At 35.9% G+C, this 22805-nt stretch overlaps 1 protein-coding gene across 1 annotated transcript in view; it reads right to left on the reverse strand.

Moving 5' to 3' along the window:
- The window catches only part of ASXL3 (ASXL transcriptional regulator 3), a 182794-nt gene that overhangs the window by 113098 nt on the left and 46891 nt on the right, over nucleotides 1–22805 (reverse strand). Inside the window, exons 3-4 of the mRNA XM_044243202.1 lie at nucleotides 2814–2922; nucleotides 1462–1570 (exon numbers count right to left, since the gene is read on the reverse strand). Coding sequence (XP_044099137.1) covers nucleotides 1462–1570; nucleotides 2814–2922 — 218 coding nt within the window. The remainder of the gene's footprint in view (nucleotides 1–1461; nucleotides 1571–2813; nucleotides 2923–22805) is intronic.

The following is a 22805-nucleotide window of genomic DNA, read 5'->3' on the forward strand; positions in this document are numbered from 1 at the left end:
CATTTTACACATTTATTTTGCTTATTACCTGTCTCTCTACCAACCTAAGATCTGTGAGAGGTCTCTTTTTGTTCTTGCTTTTTACTGCATAAACTGCAGTGCTGAAAACAGTATGCAGCACATAATTGAAGCTCAATATACAGGTTGAGAGAGAGAGAGAGACAGAGCACACAAGTGGTCACTAAAGCAGGCAGGGCAACAAGAGGAAGGACCCAATGATTCCCCTTCATCCTCCTAAAGAGAAAGTTTGCCCATTTACCAGCCCTTCCAGAAAGGCAGAAATTGCTATGCATCTTTCTTGTTCCCTCTGTAACCACAAGGACCTGTCGAAGTTCACAGTACTAGCACACAACGGTGTGGAGCTGAGTTTTTTAAAGGGTATAAGGATCAGGACAACAAATTCAGTGAAAGTTGGCTTTAAAAAAAAAAAAAAGAAGTCTACAGAGTCAACATCAGCCTTTTTTACAAAGAATCTGTTGTTTCCTACCTTAATTCCCAACCTCTATTGCAGATCAGATAGGCACCAAAGCAAAATAAGTCTCATGGGGACTATCAGAAAGCAGACCAGCTTAAAGGGCAGAAGTGTCCAGTCAGAATACAAAGAGACTCCTATGGCTGTTAATAAAATGAATGGCTTTGGGCTATTACTGAAATGCGATATTTCTGCAAGAATCCTTTAAGGTTTGTTTGTTTAAAGATAATTTACTGATTTCTATGAGTCCACCAACCGAGGCTTTAATGACACAGTCTTCCTCCCAAATCATGCTCTGGGTCCACTCTGTGGGACTAGTGGGTAGGGTAGGAAAAAGTCCAGCAGCATTGGTGGAACAAAGATTTGTTAAAACTGCAGTACAGAAATTATACACACCAATGGAATCATAATGTAAATGTCTCGAGAAAGATAAAAATGAATTAACATGGATAGAATTCAGAGGCAGAAAATGCCCCCTTAGAATTCTGGAAGGGTCACTCACTTTTCAAAAGAGTTTCAAAAGAATATAACTTATTTGGCCCATGTTTCCTTGGGAGGAATATTAATCCTAGGCTTCATTTACAAAGGACAAACCTAAGAACAAAGCTGTCACAAAACTACTCGTGATTACAGGAAAAAGAAACATAATCAGAGAGAAAATATTAGCATTCTCTGCCTCACAGAAGAATAAAACCACTAGATAACTCCAGCAACACTCTCCCCTTACAGGAGAAACATACTGATAACACTCAAGAATATTATCCAGAAAAGCATATTGTTAAAAAAAAAAATAAAAGGCAAAGAATGCATACTTTCCTTTCGTGCCAACCTTTTGAATCAAAATTATTTGATGATGAATCTATGCAGGAGGTAAACACTTAGAGAAGGAATTGTATCTCTAACGGTTGGGAATTCAATCAGTGAATTCCTGGAATTCTGTATAACTTGTAAGAGAATAAGGTTTATATCTTGACATTCCTCACACATACCTCCATCTCCTTCTCCGCTGGCATTGGCCTCCGCCATTTCCGCGCCATCCAGTTCAGATTCACAGCCTAAATCCAATGTTCCGTCAGCTGGGCATGACGACTCCTCTTTCTATATTATTAAAAAAAAAAAAAAAATGAAGACTTATGATGGAGATGTACTGGCAACTGAAAACATTTAAAATATTTTCAGGATCATAACGTATTACCACTATTACTTATGATTTGGAATTTCAACAGATTTATATCTTAATGTAAAATCACTCCTTTAAAAACCAAACCAAACCAAACCACTGGGAAAAGCACACTGCCACAAGATGATTTTTTAGGTCTTTTAAAATCTATATAAAAGTTTCCTTTTGGCATACATGGTTACCTTTTTTTTTTTAAATTCTACAGTCTTCCTTATATTAGGAAACGGTTTCATAAGTGAGAATTTTACCAGTAAATTAAATACCCAAGTAGCTACAAAAAGCAACTGAAATAATACAAGTCTTTTTAATTAACCTGTGTAATTTTCTGAAACACACAATGAGAAGGGTTTAATGCTTAGTAGCAGAGAAAGAACCCCTGCTTCTTTGCCAGGTATAACTTTCAGCATTAAAAATGCCCTTCTCAAAGGACATTAATGAACATTAAATGTAATCCATCATATATTAAAGCAGTGAATTATTTTTAGCTTATAAAAATAATTTTATTTGTTCCAAGTTACACAATCATGTGTAGATCATCAGCTTTTATCCTCTGGAATTTTTCATCTTAGACAGCATTTCCCAGTCTAGTTGGAAGTTATACTAAAATAATTAAGATTCCATTATCTGAAGTTTTTTTATTTCATTTCTCTATTTTTCTCACACAAGTATGAATTATTTAAAATTCCCTTGATGCTACTGCTGTTTTAAAATTGAATAATTAATTTAAACAAGCATCTTTTTGAGATGAATGAAAAAATTTATTTTTATAAAAGAAAGTCATACAGGTGTGAAGTCTGTATATCAGCTTATGGTCATTAAGTAAAATAGTTTACAGCAACTGTGATCATCTTAAACCCTTGACTGAAGATTCATGGCACTCCTCCATGTAAATTTTTAAGAAGCAAGAATTTTAAGGAAGCCACAACTATTTTCCGTTACCATATGTTAGAGAGAAACCACAGATATGCTTTCCTTGAAGAAAAATGTCATTGTTTATTCTTAATATGAAATCATTTTTTAAGACATCTGAAAACATTTAAAAGGCACAGGGGTCATTTTTCTACCCTTCACCCAAATCTAATTTTGTTTACCTTCACATGTCTGAAAAAATGCATGATACACAGTAATAACAGACATAATATGCAGAATAATCCGACTTACTTTGAGAGCATAAAGGCCTGACTTTCCAGGGATTTTGAAGAATGTTCCATCCCCTATTCGAGTGTTAGTGTGAAGCATTGCATTCAGACAGGCTAATGGAGAAGTTCCACTAGAAAATAAAAGTGTGCAAAAGTGAAGCAATCTGAGATGCAATTTCTGTAGCAAAATGGTGCTCTGTCTCTCTCTCAAAAAAAAAAAAAAAAAAAAAAAAAAAAAAACCTTCTCACATGCCTTTTTAAAATATCCTCCCAACCCCGAAAACATCTACATTACAATAACAGGCCAGTCCAGTTTTGCCAAAGTTAATCAGATGCATCTGTCTTATAGGCTTCAGGCAAAAAGTCTCCTGAATTGAAATTATGCTTTTATTCATAAAGCAACCAACACTCTATATCAAAGAAACCAAAGCCCAAACGTTTATGTGCTGTTATTTTACAAATAATACCATGAAGCCTCAGTTTTTAAATATTACAGACAACTTGATGGTTGCACTTGAGTGATCAAATAAACCAAGTTCAAGGACAGCTCCATCCTATAGGTTGAAAAGCAACAAAAGAATAATGAGAAACCAGGGAAGAACTGATTTGAAATTACAAGTGTTTAAGTTACCCACAGGATTACATTTCTCACATGGCCAAATAAAAAATCTATATCTGTGTTTATACCTGATACAGCTTCTACAATGACATCCTTTTCTCAGAGTTGTCAATAAAAAAATAAGTGTTTGGGAATTCTGCCCAGCTTTATGTTCTGTAGTAAAGATGCAAGTGACGGAATTATGAAAACAGATTTTTTAAAGATATCAACTGGCATTAAACTAATAATTAAAAATTTCAAAGCATATTTGTACAAACATTATTGAAATGTATTCATTATACCTAAGAAAGATGTTCGTAAAATGTAAAATGCATGTGTTAAGTATTTTCTGGTGTAGACTTTAGAACCTCTTTTGGGTTTTGTTTGCATAAACTAGAATTTAGAGCCAGAATTATTACTTTCACTTACTTACACTTCCATGTACATTTCACTTCCCAATATGCTGAAAGATCAATATTTGGTTGAACCACTATTGAGGAGAAGCCCTACTCCACCCCATTTGTGACTTAGGGGTTCTGGGTATTTAACCCAAAATATTCTCAGATAAGATTATGGAGCTCTAGGATAGGAAGGTTTTGAATTTCCATGAAAGAAACAATATTTTATGTTTCTAAATTAAGAGTTTCTAAAAACGAAAATTAGGAAATCTCTTACTATGAAAACTCACCAATAAAATGAAAAAAGTGAAATATATATATATATATATATCTCCTTTGTATGTATGTGTATACACATACACTCATATATACACACATATATGTATATGTATATACATATGTATATATTGTGTGTGTGTGTGTGTGTGTATGGCATATAAACCCATATATATGACATATAAACCCATCAACTTATAAATGTTTATGAGTATTATAATAAGAAGAACATAGTATTATTTTAGGAAGTAGCTTCTCTGTGCCAACATGTCAGTATGATCCCAATGGATCTGATAGGAAGCAAGTGCCCTAATCTGAATATGTTCAGAGAACAATGTAGTAATAACACTAAAGTATACATGGTAATTGCAATGTGTGTGCTTATGTAATATCTTTCTTCGTGAAGCTTCTTCAAGTTTACAGACCTCGTTTCATTATTTTTCCTCGCAAAAGACTTTCTGCTCATATTTCAAGTGGGCCAGGCATACCTTATACAGTAAAGTAGATTCATCTCCCCCAGAAGTATCTCTGTCCATGAACAAATTCCAGATAAATAATGTTGTACATGTTATGCTGAGCACTGTGAAATGCCTATTTTTGTCATTTTCTCTTTAGATAAAAGCACAGACAATTTGAAGCTAGGAAATTATTATGCCAGATTTGTGGAGTTTTAATTTAGTGAAACTGTCAGAAACACAGACTTTCTGTAGGGACTTGGCAAGAGGATGTTAACACTACAAGTAAAAAAGAATCCAATACATAAAAATGAAAGAATGTAGACTTTTAAAAATATAACAATAAAATTGTCCACCTAACATCGAACCTCACACACATTCTTCCTGTTTTTTCCTAAAGTCCTAAAGATGAACGTGAAAGAATAATACAGATTTCGAGACAACTAAACAATGCTGAACAAATATAATTTACCATCACTATAATTTACATTTTCTTTCTAAGGTACAGTAAATGAAAGATAATTTTGGAAGATAAATTGAATATTAAGTGGCAGTTTAGTGCTATGCTTGCTGCAAATATAAGTGATAAGCACCCAGTTTCATATAAATAATAAGCTCTGTTGAGCATGAATATATTATTAAATTATACTGTTTATTAATTCCATAAACTCAAGATTTACTATGGAAATATTTAAAAATATGTACTTCACAATCACATGACAGTATATCTCCAAGTCTCAATGATCACTGTAATTCTCTCAAATCTTTCCAGAAACAAACATCTGAAATTTGTTTTATTTCAAAACTGAACAACATTTGCATTTTAGAAGAATAAGAAAATAATCTGCAATAAAATGCAAATTTTACATCTCAAATCACTGGCTGATTAGTCACTTAATTGTAAGCATACCACCTGCATTTCTGAACAGAAAAAAAAATTAATTATATGATCCATTTTATTTAAAAACAATAAAATGATAGCATCAATATAGTTAAATGCTTAATAAAAGGTAACTTTCATCTAATGCAGAATACGCATAGGAAAATGAATTTTTTAAAAGTTTTTCATACCATTTACTTATTGCTTTTATTCTCAACAACTCCACACAGTCTAGAAAATTTGGATTGCTATTCCTGAAGAAATGAATGTCTTAATGAACTTGTCATTAAACATTAATAAATAAAAGTCTTATTTATATATTTTTATTATTTTCATATTTTAAAAAGCCAGAAAGTATGCCTTGGCCCACTTTAAGCAAAACATATTTATATTCATACATACTTAAATATGTTTATATATGCATATATATTACAATGATTTACTGTGCGTGTGAAGGAAGGTGAGGTAAATATATGTAAAAAGTGTATTCTTAGATAGCATGAGCACCTATGTAACAATTCATATTTTTAATGAATTAAAAACATTTCACTTACAGTTGAAGCAAGGGTTAATTGATTCAGTTGAAATTTAAAAGTTAAAAATTCTGTAATAAAATATGTGTATGTGTATATGTATACCTGAACTAATAAAGCATCAACATTTTCACAACAACAACAAAACTGAACTTTCAAAAGTTACTTACTTTCTAAAAAGATGGGTTGGAAGAATCATGGTGTCCCGAATTTTAAAATGAAAACCAAGGAAAAAAGGAAGAAAAAAAAGTTAGTTTTTCAACTTAGAATGCAATTCTGCATCTTACCATTTCAATAAACAGGACACTACATAAGAAACACACCAATCTTGTAGATTTGGCTGCCATTGGGGAGGAAAACTGAGGAGCTGGGGTAAAAGGCAACTCGAACCTCCTTCTCTAATGCCTCGACCACATTTTGACTTAGGAATATAATTAGAAATAAGCAAGAAGGACAATATTTGTCCCTAATTCTTTTTTTTTTTCTACCATTCCTGTAATTGGGCCCTTCCCTATACACCTGCCAGGGTAGATATACAGCTTATTCTACTTGTTTGTTTTTCTCCCTAGACTGTAGGGTTGTGGAACCCTTCTGGTTTGTTTTCATTTCCCACAACCCCTGAAGCAGAACAGGGGTGGAATCTGGAGGCAGGGGAGCAGGCATAATTTAAACTGTCTAGACATCAAAGAACCCCCAGAGATGCTTTGCAGAGCCCTGGTGCTGTGTGAACTACAGGAAAACCATTGCTTTATCACATCAAATTGCTGACAGAACACATAAAATTTTACTAATAGTGCACACTTAGTGAAGAGAATGGATGGCTTATCTATTTTAATAATTTGTAAAACCACAAAAAAATAGCCAGGGAATGCAATTGGAAGAATATTTATAGACATGACAAAGAAAATATCATAATTGTGGTCCTCCATTCCTTTAGGTATAAAATAATAATGCTGTACAATATTTTTAAGTAACCAAAATTTTAACTACTTTACTAAGTATCTCTTAAAAATGTCAGATGAAAGCTTTTCCTAAAAACATTTTAATCTCATTTTTCAAACATGGGAACATCAAACAATTAATCCTGAACAATGTGAATCTAATAACTCAACAAATGCAAGAAGCAACTGTTAAGCAGCATTTATTGGGTTATTAACAGTTATTGTGCTAATTGTCATTAATACAAATTAACAGAAACAAATATATGTTCACTCTCTTTCCAGAAAAAAATTCATAATAGCTCCCTTCAAGTACTTCCAGTGTTGATGGCTTATAGAGAATACCTTAACTTTAAGGGATTTTTTTTAATCGTTTAGAGGACATATTTTTGAGAGGAAATTATGTGGGCCTCTGTTGTGCAGATGATATTTTAGTTCTCGAGGGAGGATCCTTGCATTCACTATTGGAAAATCTAAAGTGTTCACTTAGGATTTGTGCTTCTAACTCTTGTATATGTTACACTTCACCAAAATGTTTTTAACATCTTAAAAAATGAGCAATGCACTCTTGGGTTTGTCTATTTATTTACATCTTTAATAGGGCTGGTCATGACGAGTGGAGGAGAACAAACTATTTCTACCCATTGAGTGTTGATGAGTCCTTAGCACACAAAGGTACAGTGGACATCCATGGATCAATCAGGAACCTAGATGATCAAAAAAACCTTCTAGAAAGGCAAGGCTAAACTATTTTCTTGGTGAAAAATTATCACTAGTCTGGAACTCTTGAGAAGGACTGAAAAAAAAAGAACAACTTAAAAGCTTCAAACGTTACATAAATAATCCCAGCACATAGAACGTTAACCAAAAAATGACTTACGGCAACCCTGAAGTTTGATTCTGAAGACACAAACAGTGTCCCAAACTTTGTAGTGCCTCCAGGATCACTAATGAACAATTTTTCATGAGCCCAGACATATAAGAAATAACAAATATTAGAATTTTAAAAATATAAATAAATAGGGAAGAACCAATTAACTCAAGACATGGGTCATAATAGAAAGATACTTGTGTATTTCCATGTGAAGAATATCCATATAATCATACGGATATTCAATATTCAACATGTCTCTAAGGCAAAATTAGAAAGGCCCAGCGCTCTTATGAAGTGGACAGACTGAGGCATGAAATAATTGTCGCATGACATATGCTGTGCAAGTTAATTCTTAAATTTAGAGAAACAATTTCAGACTCCAAACCTAAACACATGGCTCTGATGGGCTTGAACAATATCAAGAGATAGTCTTCTCAGAACATAAACAGAGATTTGAACTTAGACCTTTCATTCACTCTGGAGACATTACCAAGCTGCCACCAGATAGACTCCAGGGGTTCATTAAATTGACCTTTTCTTTTAGGTGACAGTGCTCTCAAAACATTACAACAGGGACAAGGGCTTGCTTAGCATTCTTTTAAAACAGTATAAGGAAACTGAGAAACGGGCCTATAAAAATATAAACTAAAGCCTATAACCCAAATTATAATTTTTAAAGACCTCTAGCTAAAACCTTAGGTGAGGCATCTATAAATCTTTGCTTTACTAGACACTGAGCAAACAACACACCGCATGTCTAGTTGGACGTCGGCCACTGTTTCTCTGCATGCCCGTTACCTCCGCTATTCCAGGAACGGCCGTAGAGCACAATGGCTAAGGCTGTGGCTTCTGGAGCTCATCAGCCTGAGTTCAACAGAGGCTACGCCATTTACTAGCTGTGTGACTTGAGACTTGACCTCTCTGGAGTACAGAATGTGGATAACAAAAAAGTCACTATTTCATAAGGGATTCTTCTGAGGAATTAATGAGTTAAAACATGTAAAACATTTAGAAATGTGTCTGGCATACCGTAAGTGTTTGGAAATTGTGAGTTATTATTATGAATATGCCTCCTCCTCAAAGCAACCAACTTTGGGACCAACTAGAGGGACAAAAGATGGCAAATGAAAAGAATTTAAATATTTCCTAACTTGTCTAAAGAATTGGTTTAGGTAAGATTTTGTCTAATTCCACTTTCGTATCATGAGCAAAAATAAGAGAAAACGTGAACGAGCTTCCACTCCAACCCCACAGCCTTTCACAGGTAAATAATATTGAAAATAACTCATCATTCAGTAAAGGCAGAAGGAAAAGAATAATAATAAATATCTGTTATTATGGTTGCCATTTGCCAAGCATCTGTAACAGGATTGGGCTCTCCTCCCTATTCTCTATATTCCTCACGGCCACCACGAAATGTACACATGATGCCCGACGTCACGGACGGGACTGAGGCTGAGAGATGAAGTCTTACTGCAGTCAAAGAACCACTAGGTGATAGAGCTGCAATCCAAATTCTATTCTGATTCCAAAGCCCGTGCTTTTTCCAGTCCCCCCACATTCTTCTCCCCACAGTTGCCTCCTCCACTTAATTAACCTTGGATGCCAAGAAAGAATATTTAGCACTCGATACAAACACACAAAGGAAAGCCAGATGCTGGCAAGTGGTAAACGTGGTTGGCTCCCTCTTTGCTCAGTGCCACCTCTAGCAATGACTCCCCTCTGGGTGGATTTCATTATTCTAAGAACTAGGCTGCCGAAGAGGACATTGCTGTTCGTCTCCTTCAGATAATGCTACCTATTCAAACCGAAAAGAAAGAACAATGAGAGAATGTGGCAGAGGATTCAGGTCCACAACTGAGATGTCTCTTTATAGAACTGGATCACTAAAGAATAACACAATCCATTAATTGAATAAACATCTATTAAGCACATTATATATGTCCAGTTAATCTAGAAATAAATTTGCACTCTGACAGTGCTTTGCACATAATAGAAATGCAGGCTGAACTCAAGTGAATTCTCTGAATACATACAAAATGACAAGGGATCTAGGAGAAAGGAGCCTTGAGGCATGTGGCACAACAGGAGGAAAATCATTTCAAATTTAAATGGTGTCCTTAGTTTATTCCAAGGAAGATGACTGAGATGGAATCAAGTGCCAATTTCTTATGTCACCAACGCCAATGCAGAGGCAACTAACCCAGGGCCACTGGCAGCTCTTCAGGCCTTTATACTATTTTCCCCATCACAGCAATCGCAAAGAGAATATTCTCAATTAAATGTATCTTCCAAAATAAAATGGTGGAGTTCATATATTAAGAAACAATTATATTTGGTATGATTGATTAGTTTCATATAAAAATGTGAATTTCTACATTCTACTTGTACTCTACCTCCCCCAACTTGTTAGCAATGGCTAATACTACAGCATTCCCAAATTTGTTCTATGGAATCCTAGTCTCATGTGAGGCTGCAAAAGAACTGTCCAAACGAGTTTCGGAAAAGCAGCATGCTGCATTCTTCGCAAAATCACTAAATACAGTAACAATATACACTAAAGTCTGAAAAACTCCTACTTAGGAAAACTCCTTAACTCACTGTTTCCTAAGCATAAACAATTAAAAAAAAATCCTCCCCACAGCAACATTTAGCAACATCTCTATTAAATCATGCCAAGAAATAGACTTGAGGAAATACTATACTATATTTATCACTAGGATCATTAGGAAAAAGCACCTAGCAGTTATACTCTCAGGAATATTTAATTTTATTAGCCAAATGCTTAAAATATTATTTTAAAGGTATACAAAACATCTATTCCTCTGTGGAAAAAATAATGCACTGTGGTGAGTAATTTTCCCTGTGTAAACTGATAAAATTGAAAAACATACCCCGGCACTTTGAATAGCACTGACATATTCACAAATAGTGTTCACATGTAATTGAAAATACTATGTATTTGTAATATTCCCACAAATAAAGGTCATCTTACTCATCCTCCCAGTGGTGAACCTCCTCCTGTTTCTCTTTTTCTCTCACTCAGTGATGGGAACTATCCTCCCCCTCATTACCCAGGACTGAAGGATTTCTCAGGCTCTTCAAATCATGGTGCCTCAACAAAGTTCATTTTTCAATTTACCTTTTTGCTTCCTCACATCCCAATTCAAACATTATTTGCCTCACAGGAGAACAGTCCTAGAGCCCCAACCCTGCCTTCAATACCTCCCTGCTCCAATGCAGCCCACCCAGTGGTGCCAAAACAATGTTCTTATTTAAAACACAAACAAAAACACCGCTTTGATGCCCCAGACCATGCCATACGCTGGATTTTATTTATTTATTTTTTAAAATCAGTGATATCGAAACTTTGAGGCTGAAATTACAGTCCCCTACAGTGTAAGTTCCCCTACCTCATTTTCTCCAACACTCAGATTACGCCTCACTCTCAGACCCTTCTCCTAGAATCTGATCCAGCCCAGGAAATCATGTGCCTTCGTGGTTTCCCATCTCTCTGTTCGGTCCATAAGAAACCTTCTGCCTGGAAACCCACCCCCCTCCTTGCTCCATTCACCGCTCAGAATAAAACTTTTTAACTCCGGCCTGTATGGTGACACCTTTTGTGAGCCCAGGACACTCCTGTATTATAACCTCAACACTTTGCATATCCTTCATGGTTTCATAAAAAATTTTTATACTTCTACACTGAAAAATAAAATAAAATTAAGAAATTTTAAACTTCTAACTTTCCCGCCCCATACCACTTGCAATTTTGGGAACTCCTTAGGGGACAGTCACATATTTATTTATTTTTGTATTATCCGGCAAGCAATCCCAAAGCACTCAAAACACGTTTGTTGAGATGAACTAGATTGCTGCTATGGCAGTTGTTGCAATCTGGCATTTGTGGACATAAGGCACCTGCAATGACCATCAACTATATTCTATCTGAAGTGATGACTCCAATCATGTGTGTCAAACATCCAACACACCACTCAGGCCAGACTGGCCATCTTACGGACACCTGCCACGCATTCCTGTCTCTTAGGGACTTTTCCCTCTTCAGTCATATGATTCCAGGTTAGTTATCAGTAAAACGGTCCTATTTCCCCACCATGAAGGCTAGCCAGATTAAACGAAATGGTCAAAGGGCGGGAGTTTGGGGAACTGATATGGAAATAAAGAGAAATAGCCTACCTTATTTTCAGTAAAAACATAAGTTGTAAAGGTACAAAAATGATTAGCTGGTGTCTATGGCTGCCTCCACAAGGAGAGCCTGCCAAGAATAAGGCTAACCAGAGGAAAGAGGAGCAAAACATGGAAAGAAAAGGGGAGGGAGGGATGCCATCACTTGAACTCCTGCATTATCCAGTCAAGTTGAAGTTCAATCCATCAGAGGTCCAAGTTAAATAAGCAAAAATATCCCCTGTTTGGGGGGTTTTTTTCTTTGACACTTGTCAAATAAGTTCAATGATTTATACAAGATGACCTCCTTTTTCTAGGCCTCAATCTTCTCATCGGTAAAATGATGAGCTTAAAATAGGTGTGCTTTAAAGCTCTACTAATCCCTTTCTGGCTATGGTTTTAAGGACAACTAATAATGGTTTGACTCTTGGCTTCCTGTTAATTCCAGCCATGCTGCCTGTCTACCTACCCCTTCATCTCCAATGCCTTCTGTTCTCCTCTCTTCCTATTCATCTGTCAAGGTCCCCTCACCTTCACCTCCCCATGACCTCTCCAGTCTATGATCACCTCTGAAATTCCTGAGGCTTTACAGCCAGTGCAATGAGGGCAGAATTTCATTCTGTGTATCTGACATCACATTGCTTGATGGCATCTAGCAACTTAGGACTCCAACTTCCTTAGGGTTCTTTGTCGTCCCCTCAGGGGCCTGCCAGGCTTGGACACTCATGAAACATTCAGAGGCTCTTGATAAAGTAACATTTCACAATTTACAGAATAGAACGAAATTTGAAGCTTGGCAATACCAAGTACTGGCAATGTCCAGAAATAGAAACTACAAAATACTCGAGTGAGAATATAAATTGACACAGCCGATTTGGAAAGACATCTGGCAATATCGAGTGATAAACAAAACAAAACAGAAGTATGCATGCACTACAGATCAGCAGTTCCACTTTTTGGGATAAATCCTAGAAAAAATCATGCACATTCACCAAGGGACATTACTTAAGAAGAAAAATGTCCATAAACTAAATATTTGCCAATAGATTATAGCAATAGACACATATATATTTTCACCTATATATTTATAGTAAAACTATATTAATTCTGAGCTACAATAGTATATAGCAAATCTATGACACAGACTACCTCTGAGGAAAGAAAGAAATCAATGAAACTCCGGCTTTTCCTGCTAGATTTCATCTGAAAACAATCCAAAGCAACAACATGTCCACAACTGTGAAGTCCAGGTGTGGGTTTTTGGTCTATGGCATTTTATTGTATTTTACTTTTCAAAACAGAAAATCACTCTTGCTTTTGGTCTTTTACCCACAATTTGGCTTCTTTCTGATTCTATCAGAGTCTTCCCCTTTGTCCATTTATGTTATTGTTGAAGAGTTTTAGGCAAGCAAATAAATACACGGAATTTATATGGAAAGTATAAAGGTCCATCATTACACAGAACTGAAAGTCATTAGTCCCTCTCAACTTCCTCTAACTGTACCTACTACTTCAGAAGTAATGACTACCAAGGATCTGCCATGTTCTCTTCCAGAGCTTTTCCTATTTGCAATCAAATATGCCTGCATCTGAATCTATGGTTTGGTGTTTTAAATTTATTTTCAACACAAATGACACCAGTTTGTGCACACTGGTCAGTACATGCTTTTTTGCTTAATGACACAACCAGGACATTTTCCCACAGAATATTTTTTGCTCTTACTATTGTACAGATTATTGGATATTCTTAATATTCATGTCGTACTTTTAATATCCTATAGAGTAGATATGTCATAATTTTTGAAGTATTTCCTTATTAACATTTAGGTTGTATCTAATTTTTCCCATTAAAATCATGCTGCAATAAATAATATGATATATACTTCTCTCTATATATGAGCTATAGATTGAATGTTTGTGTCCCCAACCCCAAAAGTCATATGTTGAAACCTAGTCGCCAATGTAATGGTATATGGAGGTGGGGGCCTCTAGGAGGTGATTAGGTCATGAGGAGGGTGCCCTCATGAATGGGACTTGTGCCCTTATAAAAGAGACCCCAGAATTCTCCGTCCCCATCCCACATAAGGACTCAATGTGTAGTGGGACATCTACACTAGAGGGTAGAGGACCCCAGAAAGCGAGCCCTCACCTGACTCCAAATCTGTAGGCACCTAGATCTTAGACTCTGCAGTTTCCAGAACACTGAGAATCAAATTTCTGTTGTTTATAAGCCACCCAATCTGTGGTATTCTGTTATAGATGCCCAAACAGATGAAGAAAATGTGTATGCCTATTTCTCCAGAACAGAGTCCTGAAAGAATTTTTAGATCAGAAGGGTGATTTTTAAAAAATGTTGATGGTTTCTTCCAAATTGCCTTCCCTTGAGAGTAACTATTTTCCCCACCCCAGACAATGGTGGATAGCATTAATCTTTAAATTTTTGTTCATCTATCCAAAATGGAAGTAAAGAGGTCATTCCAGGTAGAGGGAACAGCATGAACAAGGCACAGATGGACAGAACTGAATGTGGTGCACAGAAACATGATTATTTATGAGGTATTTTCAGAGAGTGAGGGGGAGGGAAGGTAGGGATGGGATCATTTTCCAGAAGGAAAATACGCACCATGCCATGCACATGTCTACATCCCATGGCCAGGAGCTTAGTCTTCATTCAAGAGATGAAAAAGAGCCCCAGAAAATTTTAAGGACAGAAAATTTTAAGGACTTTAAAAAGATGTCCTTGTCCCTCTGTTAGCATGGGTATAGATCTGGAATGAGACATGCCTAGAAGACAGATGGATTAGGGCCTGCAGTACTGGACAGCAGGGAAGATGACAAGAACCTCAACAGAGCAAGGATGGTAGGTTACAGACATGAAGAAAGAGTCAAGAACTGCATGAGAAGAAATACGGTGTGCTGGGGGGATCAGTAAGACATAAAAACTAACTAGATTTGTGAGATAAGGGAAGAGAAGGAATTTGCTTTGGTGGCTGGGGGCATATAGTGGTAGAATTAGTTAAGACAGTTAATATAGAAGAGATCGGTTTGGAAAAAAATAGGTTGAATGTAGTTCTGGACTTACTAATTTAAAGGTACGCATGCAAAATGCAGATACATACACGCATCACAGAGTTAATGCTGGGGTTAGAGATAAACACTGGGGAACCATCAGCATGGAGAATGGTATTTAGAAAGGTGAAAACTTGGGACCCCTGGGTGGCTCAGTTGGTTAAGCCACTGCCTTCAGCTCAGGTCATGATCCCAGCATCCTGGGATCCAGTCCCACATCACGTTCCTTGCTCTGCAGGGAGCCTGCATCTCTCGCTGCTTCTGCCTGCCACTATGCCTGCCTGTGAGTACTCTCTCTCTGACAATTAAATAAATAAATCTTTAAAAAAAAAAAAAAAAAGAAAGAAAAAAAGAAAGGTGAAAACTGATAGGCACAGATGTAGAGCAGTAAAAGAAGAGAAAAAAACGACTGACTTGAGCTTATTATATTCCAACAGGCAGAAAAGTACACGAGAAAATATTTCTGAGATGACAAAAAGGAAAAGGGAATCCTGCGAAGGATTTCATTATAATAATGAGGTGTAACTCTAACCTCAGGATATGATTATTTTAGAAGTCAGAATAAATCCCTGTATTCATAGGTAGAAATAATCTATAAATAGGAAATTACCTAGAGGATCTTGCCAGTAGGAATCTTTCTTTTAAACACAGTTTTATTTTAAAAGGTAATACAAGAACATCACTCTCTGTCAATGGATGAAAAGATTGGGAAAACCATTCAAAATCTTGAATTCCTTAAAACAACTCTGAGCATTTTATAAATTTTCTTCTAGCTTATTTTTTTGGTGTGCTTCTGAAGTTATAATTTACCTAAGTGTTGAATTATGATATTTTTAATGTTATACCTAAAGCCATCAGAAATATATCAAATAGTTAAAATAGCCTATCAACTTGTTTCAAGTCCATGATTTTCAGTCGGTCTATACATTAGGATTTTTAAAATGTAAATCTTTAGACAACTCCAAACTTATTAAGTAAAAATCTCTGGGTAGGGTCCAGACATCATGCATTTTCTTGCATCTTTCCAAATGATTCGGATCTGTGGCCAAGTTTGAAAAGCACTGATACCACCGGTGAACATTTAAATTATGTCCTTTATAACAGAAATAGCATTAATATAAATATCTTAGCACATATATTTTCTTCTTATATTCTGGAATATTTTAAGATAGGCTTGCAAAAGTGGCATTATTAATTCAGGATATATGACCTTTTGCAAATAATGCCAGTTGGCTTTCCAAATGAGTTATTTTGGTTTACATTCTCACTGGTAATATATAACAGGAAGCATCATTTGGAGTCAGGGTCAAGTGCATGAAATGATTAATTTATTAGGTAAACTAAGAAAAATCTCCAATGGTTACTTTACTTTGCACTTCTATGATTATTAGTAGGATCACATGTTACTTGCTTAATCCTTAGTATTATACATTAGAGCTCCTTTGCTTATGTCCTTTGAGCATCATACTCTAAGGTCATCATTTATTTTCTTAACTGTTTTAATGATCTCTTTATATAACTAACACCTCTAGCATATTAACTAAAAATATTTTCTCTATTGTCACTTAATATATTTTGATATGCAGACACAAAAATCTCTGTAGTCAATTGTGTCAATTTTTTCCTTTGCACTCTTTGAACTGTGAAATGTTGGATCTGAATTCAAATGTTTGATCTGAATTTTTCTAATTTTCTTCCCAATGGTAAGACTTTTCATATGTAAGTTTTCAATCATGTACATATCTTCCTCAATATAAAATGCAACGAACACATTACATGTGCAATAAACATTTATCATTTTCAATGGCTTTTTATGGTTCAGAAAGAATAAGAACAGTTTCCTTGTCCATTTCTGATTCATGCTCCTACTCCTCTGCAGAACAATCTGGTACTACTCATTGGAAATTCCTTGATCAGCAGAATGTCAAAGGAATTCAGCTCAGAGTTTTGCTGGCTATGGGGAAATTTTTACCTTTAAATGTTTGATAAAGGAAATGTCTAAAATTAACTACACCAACCACTACTGTTAAGACCGGCATTCAAGCCACAGTTAAATGTCAGTTTAACGGACTTGCGTTTTCTCCTCCTTCCTCCTCTTCCTCTTTCTCTGTCCACATGTACTCTTAAGGCAATATGTTTAGGGATAGTTATCGGCTTTCATTAAAAGTATTACCATTGAAAGATATTTAGTCAGCATAGCTTTCTGCTATAGAACAGAATTTTTTGTGAAATTCAAACATCACAGTTACTTGGGAGGGCATGAAATACATCCACAAAATTCAGATTAAATTATAAAGTAAAAACAAGTTTTACAAAGGGCCTAGCTTCTAGGCAAGGTCTCATGGAAACAATATGCCCTGAGAAAGGAAGAATAAATACAAAGCCTAGTGAATCTAAAGCATCCTTCCCTTCCCCAAACTTAGTATTTGACACTTAAAATTACATCTAAGAGTCTGGCAGTAGGCCAACAAGAAATTTAATACACCTAGTTCTTGTTTTAATTTCACCCTCAGGAAAATATAATTCATGAGAGGGATAGGTTAGGAGCGGGGATTGCGGAATGGTTATGTCTCCTACAAGCCACATTAATGCTCTTCCATACAGGAAAAAAAACCGGTAAGATAAAGATAAGAATTCCTAAGATCAATGCAAATGTAAAAAGAGAATAAACAACACTTGTTTCAGGCTAATGGTTTTGGAAAACTATAAAATTCTACACACACATATATTAATAAATTCAAAAAGTAATGCTACTAATGCGTTATATATGTGTTACCTCTGTTTTATAGAAAGAAACATCTTCCTTAGGACAAAATGCGCATTTTGATGACCCATGGGGAGAAATGTATCTTTAGACAAAAGGTTTCCTGTACATTATTTTACATCAATATCAGTGTTCCAGCCAGGCACACAGAGACCCTCCAGACAACAACTCCAGTAACGAAAAGGGAGAAAATTATGTAAATGGAATCAGAGTGGAAAGGAAGAGAACTGGTGAGCCATGATAATAATTCAAGAAAAATTATTTTCAACTAGACCCTATTTAATCGACTAACTAAAGGGTAACTGATTAAGCAGTTGTCAGAACTACAGAGAACTATCTCTATGTTGATGCAACAATAAAGGAAATATTTTTGTGGCTTCCTTCATTTCTCAATACTTCAAAAAACAAAACTTGACATATCATGGCTTCTGGCCATTTGGCAAACATCTGAAGTAAGCACGACTCCAACCCACTCATTTAACCTGAATTAATATTCTTGAGGTTTTATATAGCCACTTAAAGCTTTCAGGAAATAGTTCCTCGATGCACCTGCCACCTAATTCCATGAAATCAATATTTCACTTAAGCTAAGTCAGGAAATCTTAAGGTGCTGAATTCAATTATGACTGTTACTTCATGAGCCGCTAGTAGACAAAACATATCATTGAAATTGAAAATCATTACAGTTAAAGAGCTTTACCTCCTTTGGGGGGGGTGTTTCATAAGGTACCATTAACATAATTAATAACAGTATATCACATTAGGATAACAATAACAGTTTTAATATATGGTACAGTACTTTTCTATTGCCAAACGTCAGTTTATACACACAGAAACAACGTTCTCTCTGGCTATGCCTGAAATAAGTCTATTGTGTGAGGGTGGGAGCAAGCTGCCTGTCAATACGAAAAGAAAAACTGATCATATTGATTTAAATTTCATTTAAAGATGAAAACAAGTATTTACTGAAATCCATATATATTACTAGTAAGCAGACAACAAAAATTCACATCTTCAGTCTTAAGCACCATGTTCTACATTACAGGTAATGGTAAGCTGAGGTTCCATATAGCAAAGTTTTATAGACACAATAAAAGGATAAACAAATAAAAAAAAGCTTTTATAAACACTGAACACCGAGAATGGGTCTTCAGTCGCTCTTTTCTCATATAATTGCTACCTGATTGACCCTGCATGGATCTTTAGAGTCTTCAAGGATCCAATGTGGGGTATCACTACTTCATTTTCAAAACAGAGAATGGACAAATGCTCAAAAAGATAAAATCCAAAATTCTCAACCTATTTATCCAGTTAGGTGGCAAAACTTTGACAATCCTAAAATTGTTCATCACCTGGCTCATTAAACCGAGTTTTGAGAAAACTCTAGAAATTTTTAAAACAATCACAATGCTAATACATTTCTGTCTTTCATTTCCTCCTTGGTTTGCTCATGCCTTCTGACAGGCATCCTTTTCCTCCTCCTTCTTCTCTTTTCCTTCCCTTTGGGACCCCCACTTCAAGTCTGACATTTGCCTGTGGCTTAACATCTGACTGTGATGGGAAGACTGAGCTTCGGAATCTGCAAGACCCCAACTCAAATACCAGATCTTGCACTTATACCTGTGTGAAGTTGGGCAAAACACCTAACTTCTCTCAGCACCAATTTCCTCATCTGTAAAATGAAGAAACAGCATCTACTTCTCAATGTTACTGTGCGGATTAAATGAACTAAAAAATAGAAACTGCTTGGCTCGGTGCCTGACAGTGATCAGTTACCACATAAATGTTAGCTTCCTGCCCTTTTGCCAAAATGACATTCAACAGACAGTTCTAATGATATTTACAGACACATACATCTGTGTTTCTTTTCAGTTCTTTACCTGTATTCTACTATTAGGCCTAATAAACTTCCTCCATGTTCAACACTCAGCAAGCTTTTCATTACCCTAAAGGAAAATGACTGAAATAACATTTCATAAATAAATAATAGCGAAGAAAAGGCACCAAGTTTCCAAAGAACATGTTCAAAATTAAAGAAAGTCTAGCATATTCTCTGTAAAAACCTAAAATGCCTAAGTAGTTTAAAGAAAGAAAGACAGAAGTTATGCTGCAAAACTCCTTAAAAGTACAACTCAATTTGATTCTTAGTAAAACAGGGTTAGAATAATGAAGTGCTCTCAGTGAAGATAAAGCAAAACATTTACTGGGAAAAATCAGCCATCATCCTTGAGAATAATTATTGATGTAGTCAGGCTACTCCTCTTAAAAGAGCCCCGAGCAAAAGGGTGAACAAGCAGACTACAACTTCAGCAAGAAAGATCATGGAGATGCAGTCAATGTTCACAGGGAAGAAGGCTCAGATACATAACGAAAAGGAAAATAAAACATTTCTATCTGACATGGCAATAGGATTTGCATGTATAGATAAGTTGGTAGTCAAAATATGGCCACGGTTTACACAAACTGTAACTCAGACAGAGGAATTAGAAAGCACACCAGGGCCGCCCGAATTTTCCCTTTCCAACAAGTCACACTTCTCGGTTTCGAGGCTAGTCTGCACTGTCACACTGACAAAACAGAAATCACGTATGTGAGCGACATCCATCTGGGAATCACCCTCATAACCTTCGACACAGTCATTCAAATCACACTGCCTGGCCTTCAGGTGTCTAGTTGTCTTCTCAAACCCACGAAACATGAACGGGGAAGTGAGTGACGACCACGCGGTTCCACACAGGAAGACCCTCAATGTCCATTTTCACCCGTCACTAGCTGGTACCTACCCGGAAGGAATGAACGGAACCACTCCAATGCAATCCCAGCCACTGCTGCTAGTTCAAGCATTCGGTTCAGCATCACCTCATGACCAACACGAAAGCAGCTGAGGCTCTAATATAATCATCATGGAAAGTTGTCCCAAATCCTTCATTCGAGGAAGATCCTTCATACACACCAACGCTGTCTCCAAGCCATGCCGGGGTCTGAAACCAGACTGGAAAATATTATATATGTGTATATATAGTAAAACTCCCACAAACCACTCTTCTACTATGTCATATTTATTTACAGCTGCTTAATCCATCCTATGTTTATGTATATATATATAGATCGCCTTCTCAAGGTGGAATATGAACATTCAAGGAAAGATCCTTTTCATAGTAGAAAGTAAACTGACAGCGTATGAAGACCTGGAGCTGCCTGGGAAGGTAGTTGAGGTGGTCCCAAATGGAATATACTCTGTCCTGAAGGGAAGAGAGAAAACACAATATTGGTTTCCAAGGCTGATCTTCTAAACTTGGTATATGGATCAAACTATGTTTGTGTTTCAAAAAAAAAAAAACAAAAAACCAGAAAAAAAATAAAAACAAAAAACCTTGGCTTTTTTGGGAGATGAGAAAGCAATGCCAGATTAACTCTCAAAGCTCTGTTTCTTATTACCAAATGTGTGCCTTCTTCCTCCTGAACCCCACTATGTGGACACCACTTTCATAATCCTAGCTACCCTAGCCTTGACTGTATTATCAGAATCTCTACTGAGCAAGGAACTCTCTACTTGCTCTTCATGCAGACAGGACCAGAAACCTTTGAATGATTATCAACTTCAAATGGTAGGAATAAAAAGGGGAAAAAAAAAAAAAAAAAAAGGAAATGATCAATGAAGCCCCAAGAGCTATTATATGTTAAATAACCAGAACAAATCAACATTTAAAATATCAATTTTTCCTCTCCCTGCTTAATGAATAGGCTTTTAAGAAACAAATAGACATTATATAGAGTTTTCAAAGTTAAACCAGAGAATGCACTATTTTTATCATCTTGAAACTTTTATTACAATGTTAAAGGCTATGTTTTTCCTTTTTGCTTCCCCTTTCTCCTAAACTAATACTAAAAACTAAAACTTTCAATCTCAGCACAAAATTTTACTGTTTCTCTATTTCTAGAATGTGCCTAAAATAAAATTAAATGGGTTAAATCTCTGTAGCATTATTTCCTATGTACTTACCCTAAATTATTATTTGCATTAAGCAAATGGCTATCTGACAACTTGTCATATATAATTCCATTTAAAATAGAATTCTGTCTTCTAATATCCATATCACTTGCTCTACCGGCCAGACTCATCCCATCCTTGTCAGCTACATCCAGGCTGTACTAAAATGAAAATTCTCAGGAAAGTCCATCCAGTGCACTGCCTCCTTTACCACTCCATATATGTTGGTTCCCAAGTCAACTATTCCACTGATACCAAATACCCAGAAATTTACTAGACTGGTTTGGACCTGAGATTTATATCAAACATAATACTCACTATATATACATTTCTTTCTGGACACTCTCCACTAACTCCACTGCATCTCATAAAAAGTGACATAGCTTTCATAAGGAAAATGCAGAAACTAAATGGATCACCTAGGCAAAGGACCTAGAAAATACTACCCTGAAAGGGATAGACCACTTGGTTGATAGCTCAAACTTACAGTCCACTTGGTGCTTAGCAATACACAATGCTCTTCCTCCTAAAATTTTAAGTCCTCTTGTTTGATATATTAACCCTCTGTTGTCTGACCAACTAGAGTGAGTATGAGAGTCTTCTCAGAACAACCCTTATATATATATGTCAGCTAAAGATGTCTATAAATGATATATGTTCAGTCAAACAAACATTTGCTGAGATATCTTCTATGATCTATGAACACAGGATATACAAACATCAGTAAGGTAGGCTACTAGCTATCTTGCAATTTATAGTTTAAATGAAAGAAATACATATAAACAAAAACACCTGTGATAAAATACATTTAAAACATCCCTTGAAATATAGAAGAAGGAACCGTCTTTCTGCCTGGGAATCATAGGGAACATTGCCCAGGGGAGGCGACAATTTGCATCTTAAATGATAAACAGGTAGCAGGGTAGGAGTAATGGTAGTAATCAACAGAAGCTAAGTATTAGCATGCATGTAATTTAGTAGAATCTTGGAAATCAGATCACTACTCGAAAGTAAAATATATTCTGTCCTATATTTAGTGTAATAGAAAGCATT

The sequence above is a fragment of the Neovison vison genome, chromosome 3 (genome assembly GCF_020171115.1).
Source record: "Neovison vison isolate M4711 chromosome 3, ASM_NN_V1, whole genome shotgun sequence".
Lineage (NCBI taxonomy): Eukaryota > Metazoa > Chordata > Mammalia > Carnivora > Mustelidae > Neogale > Neogale vison.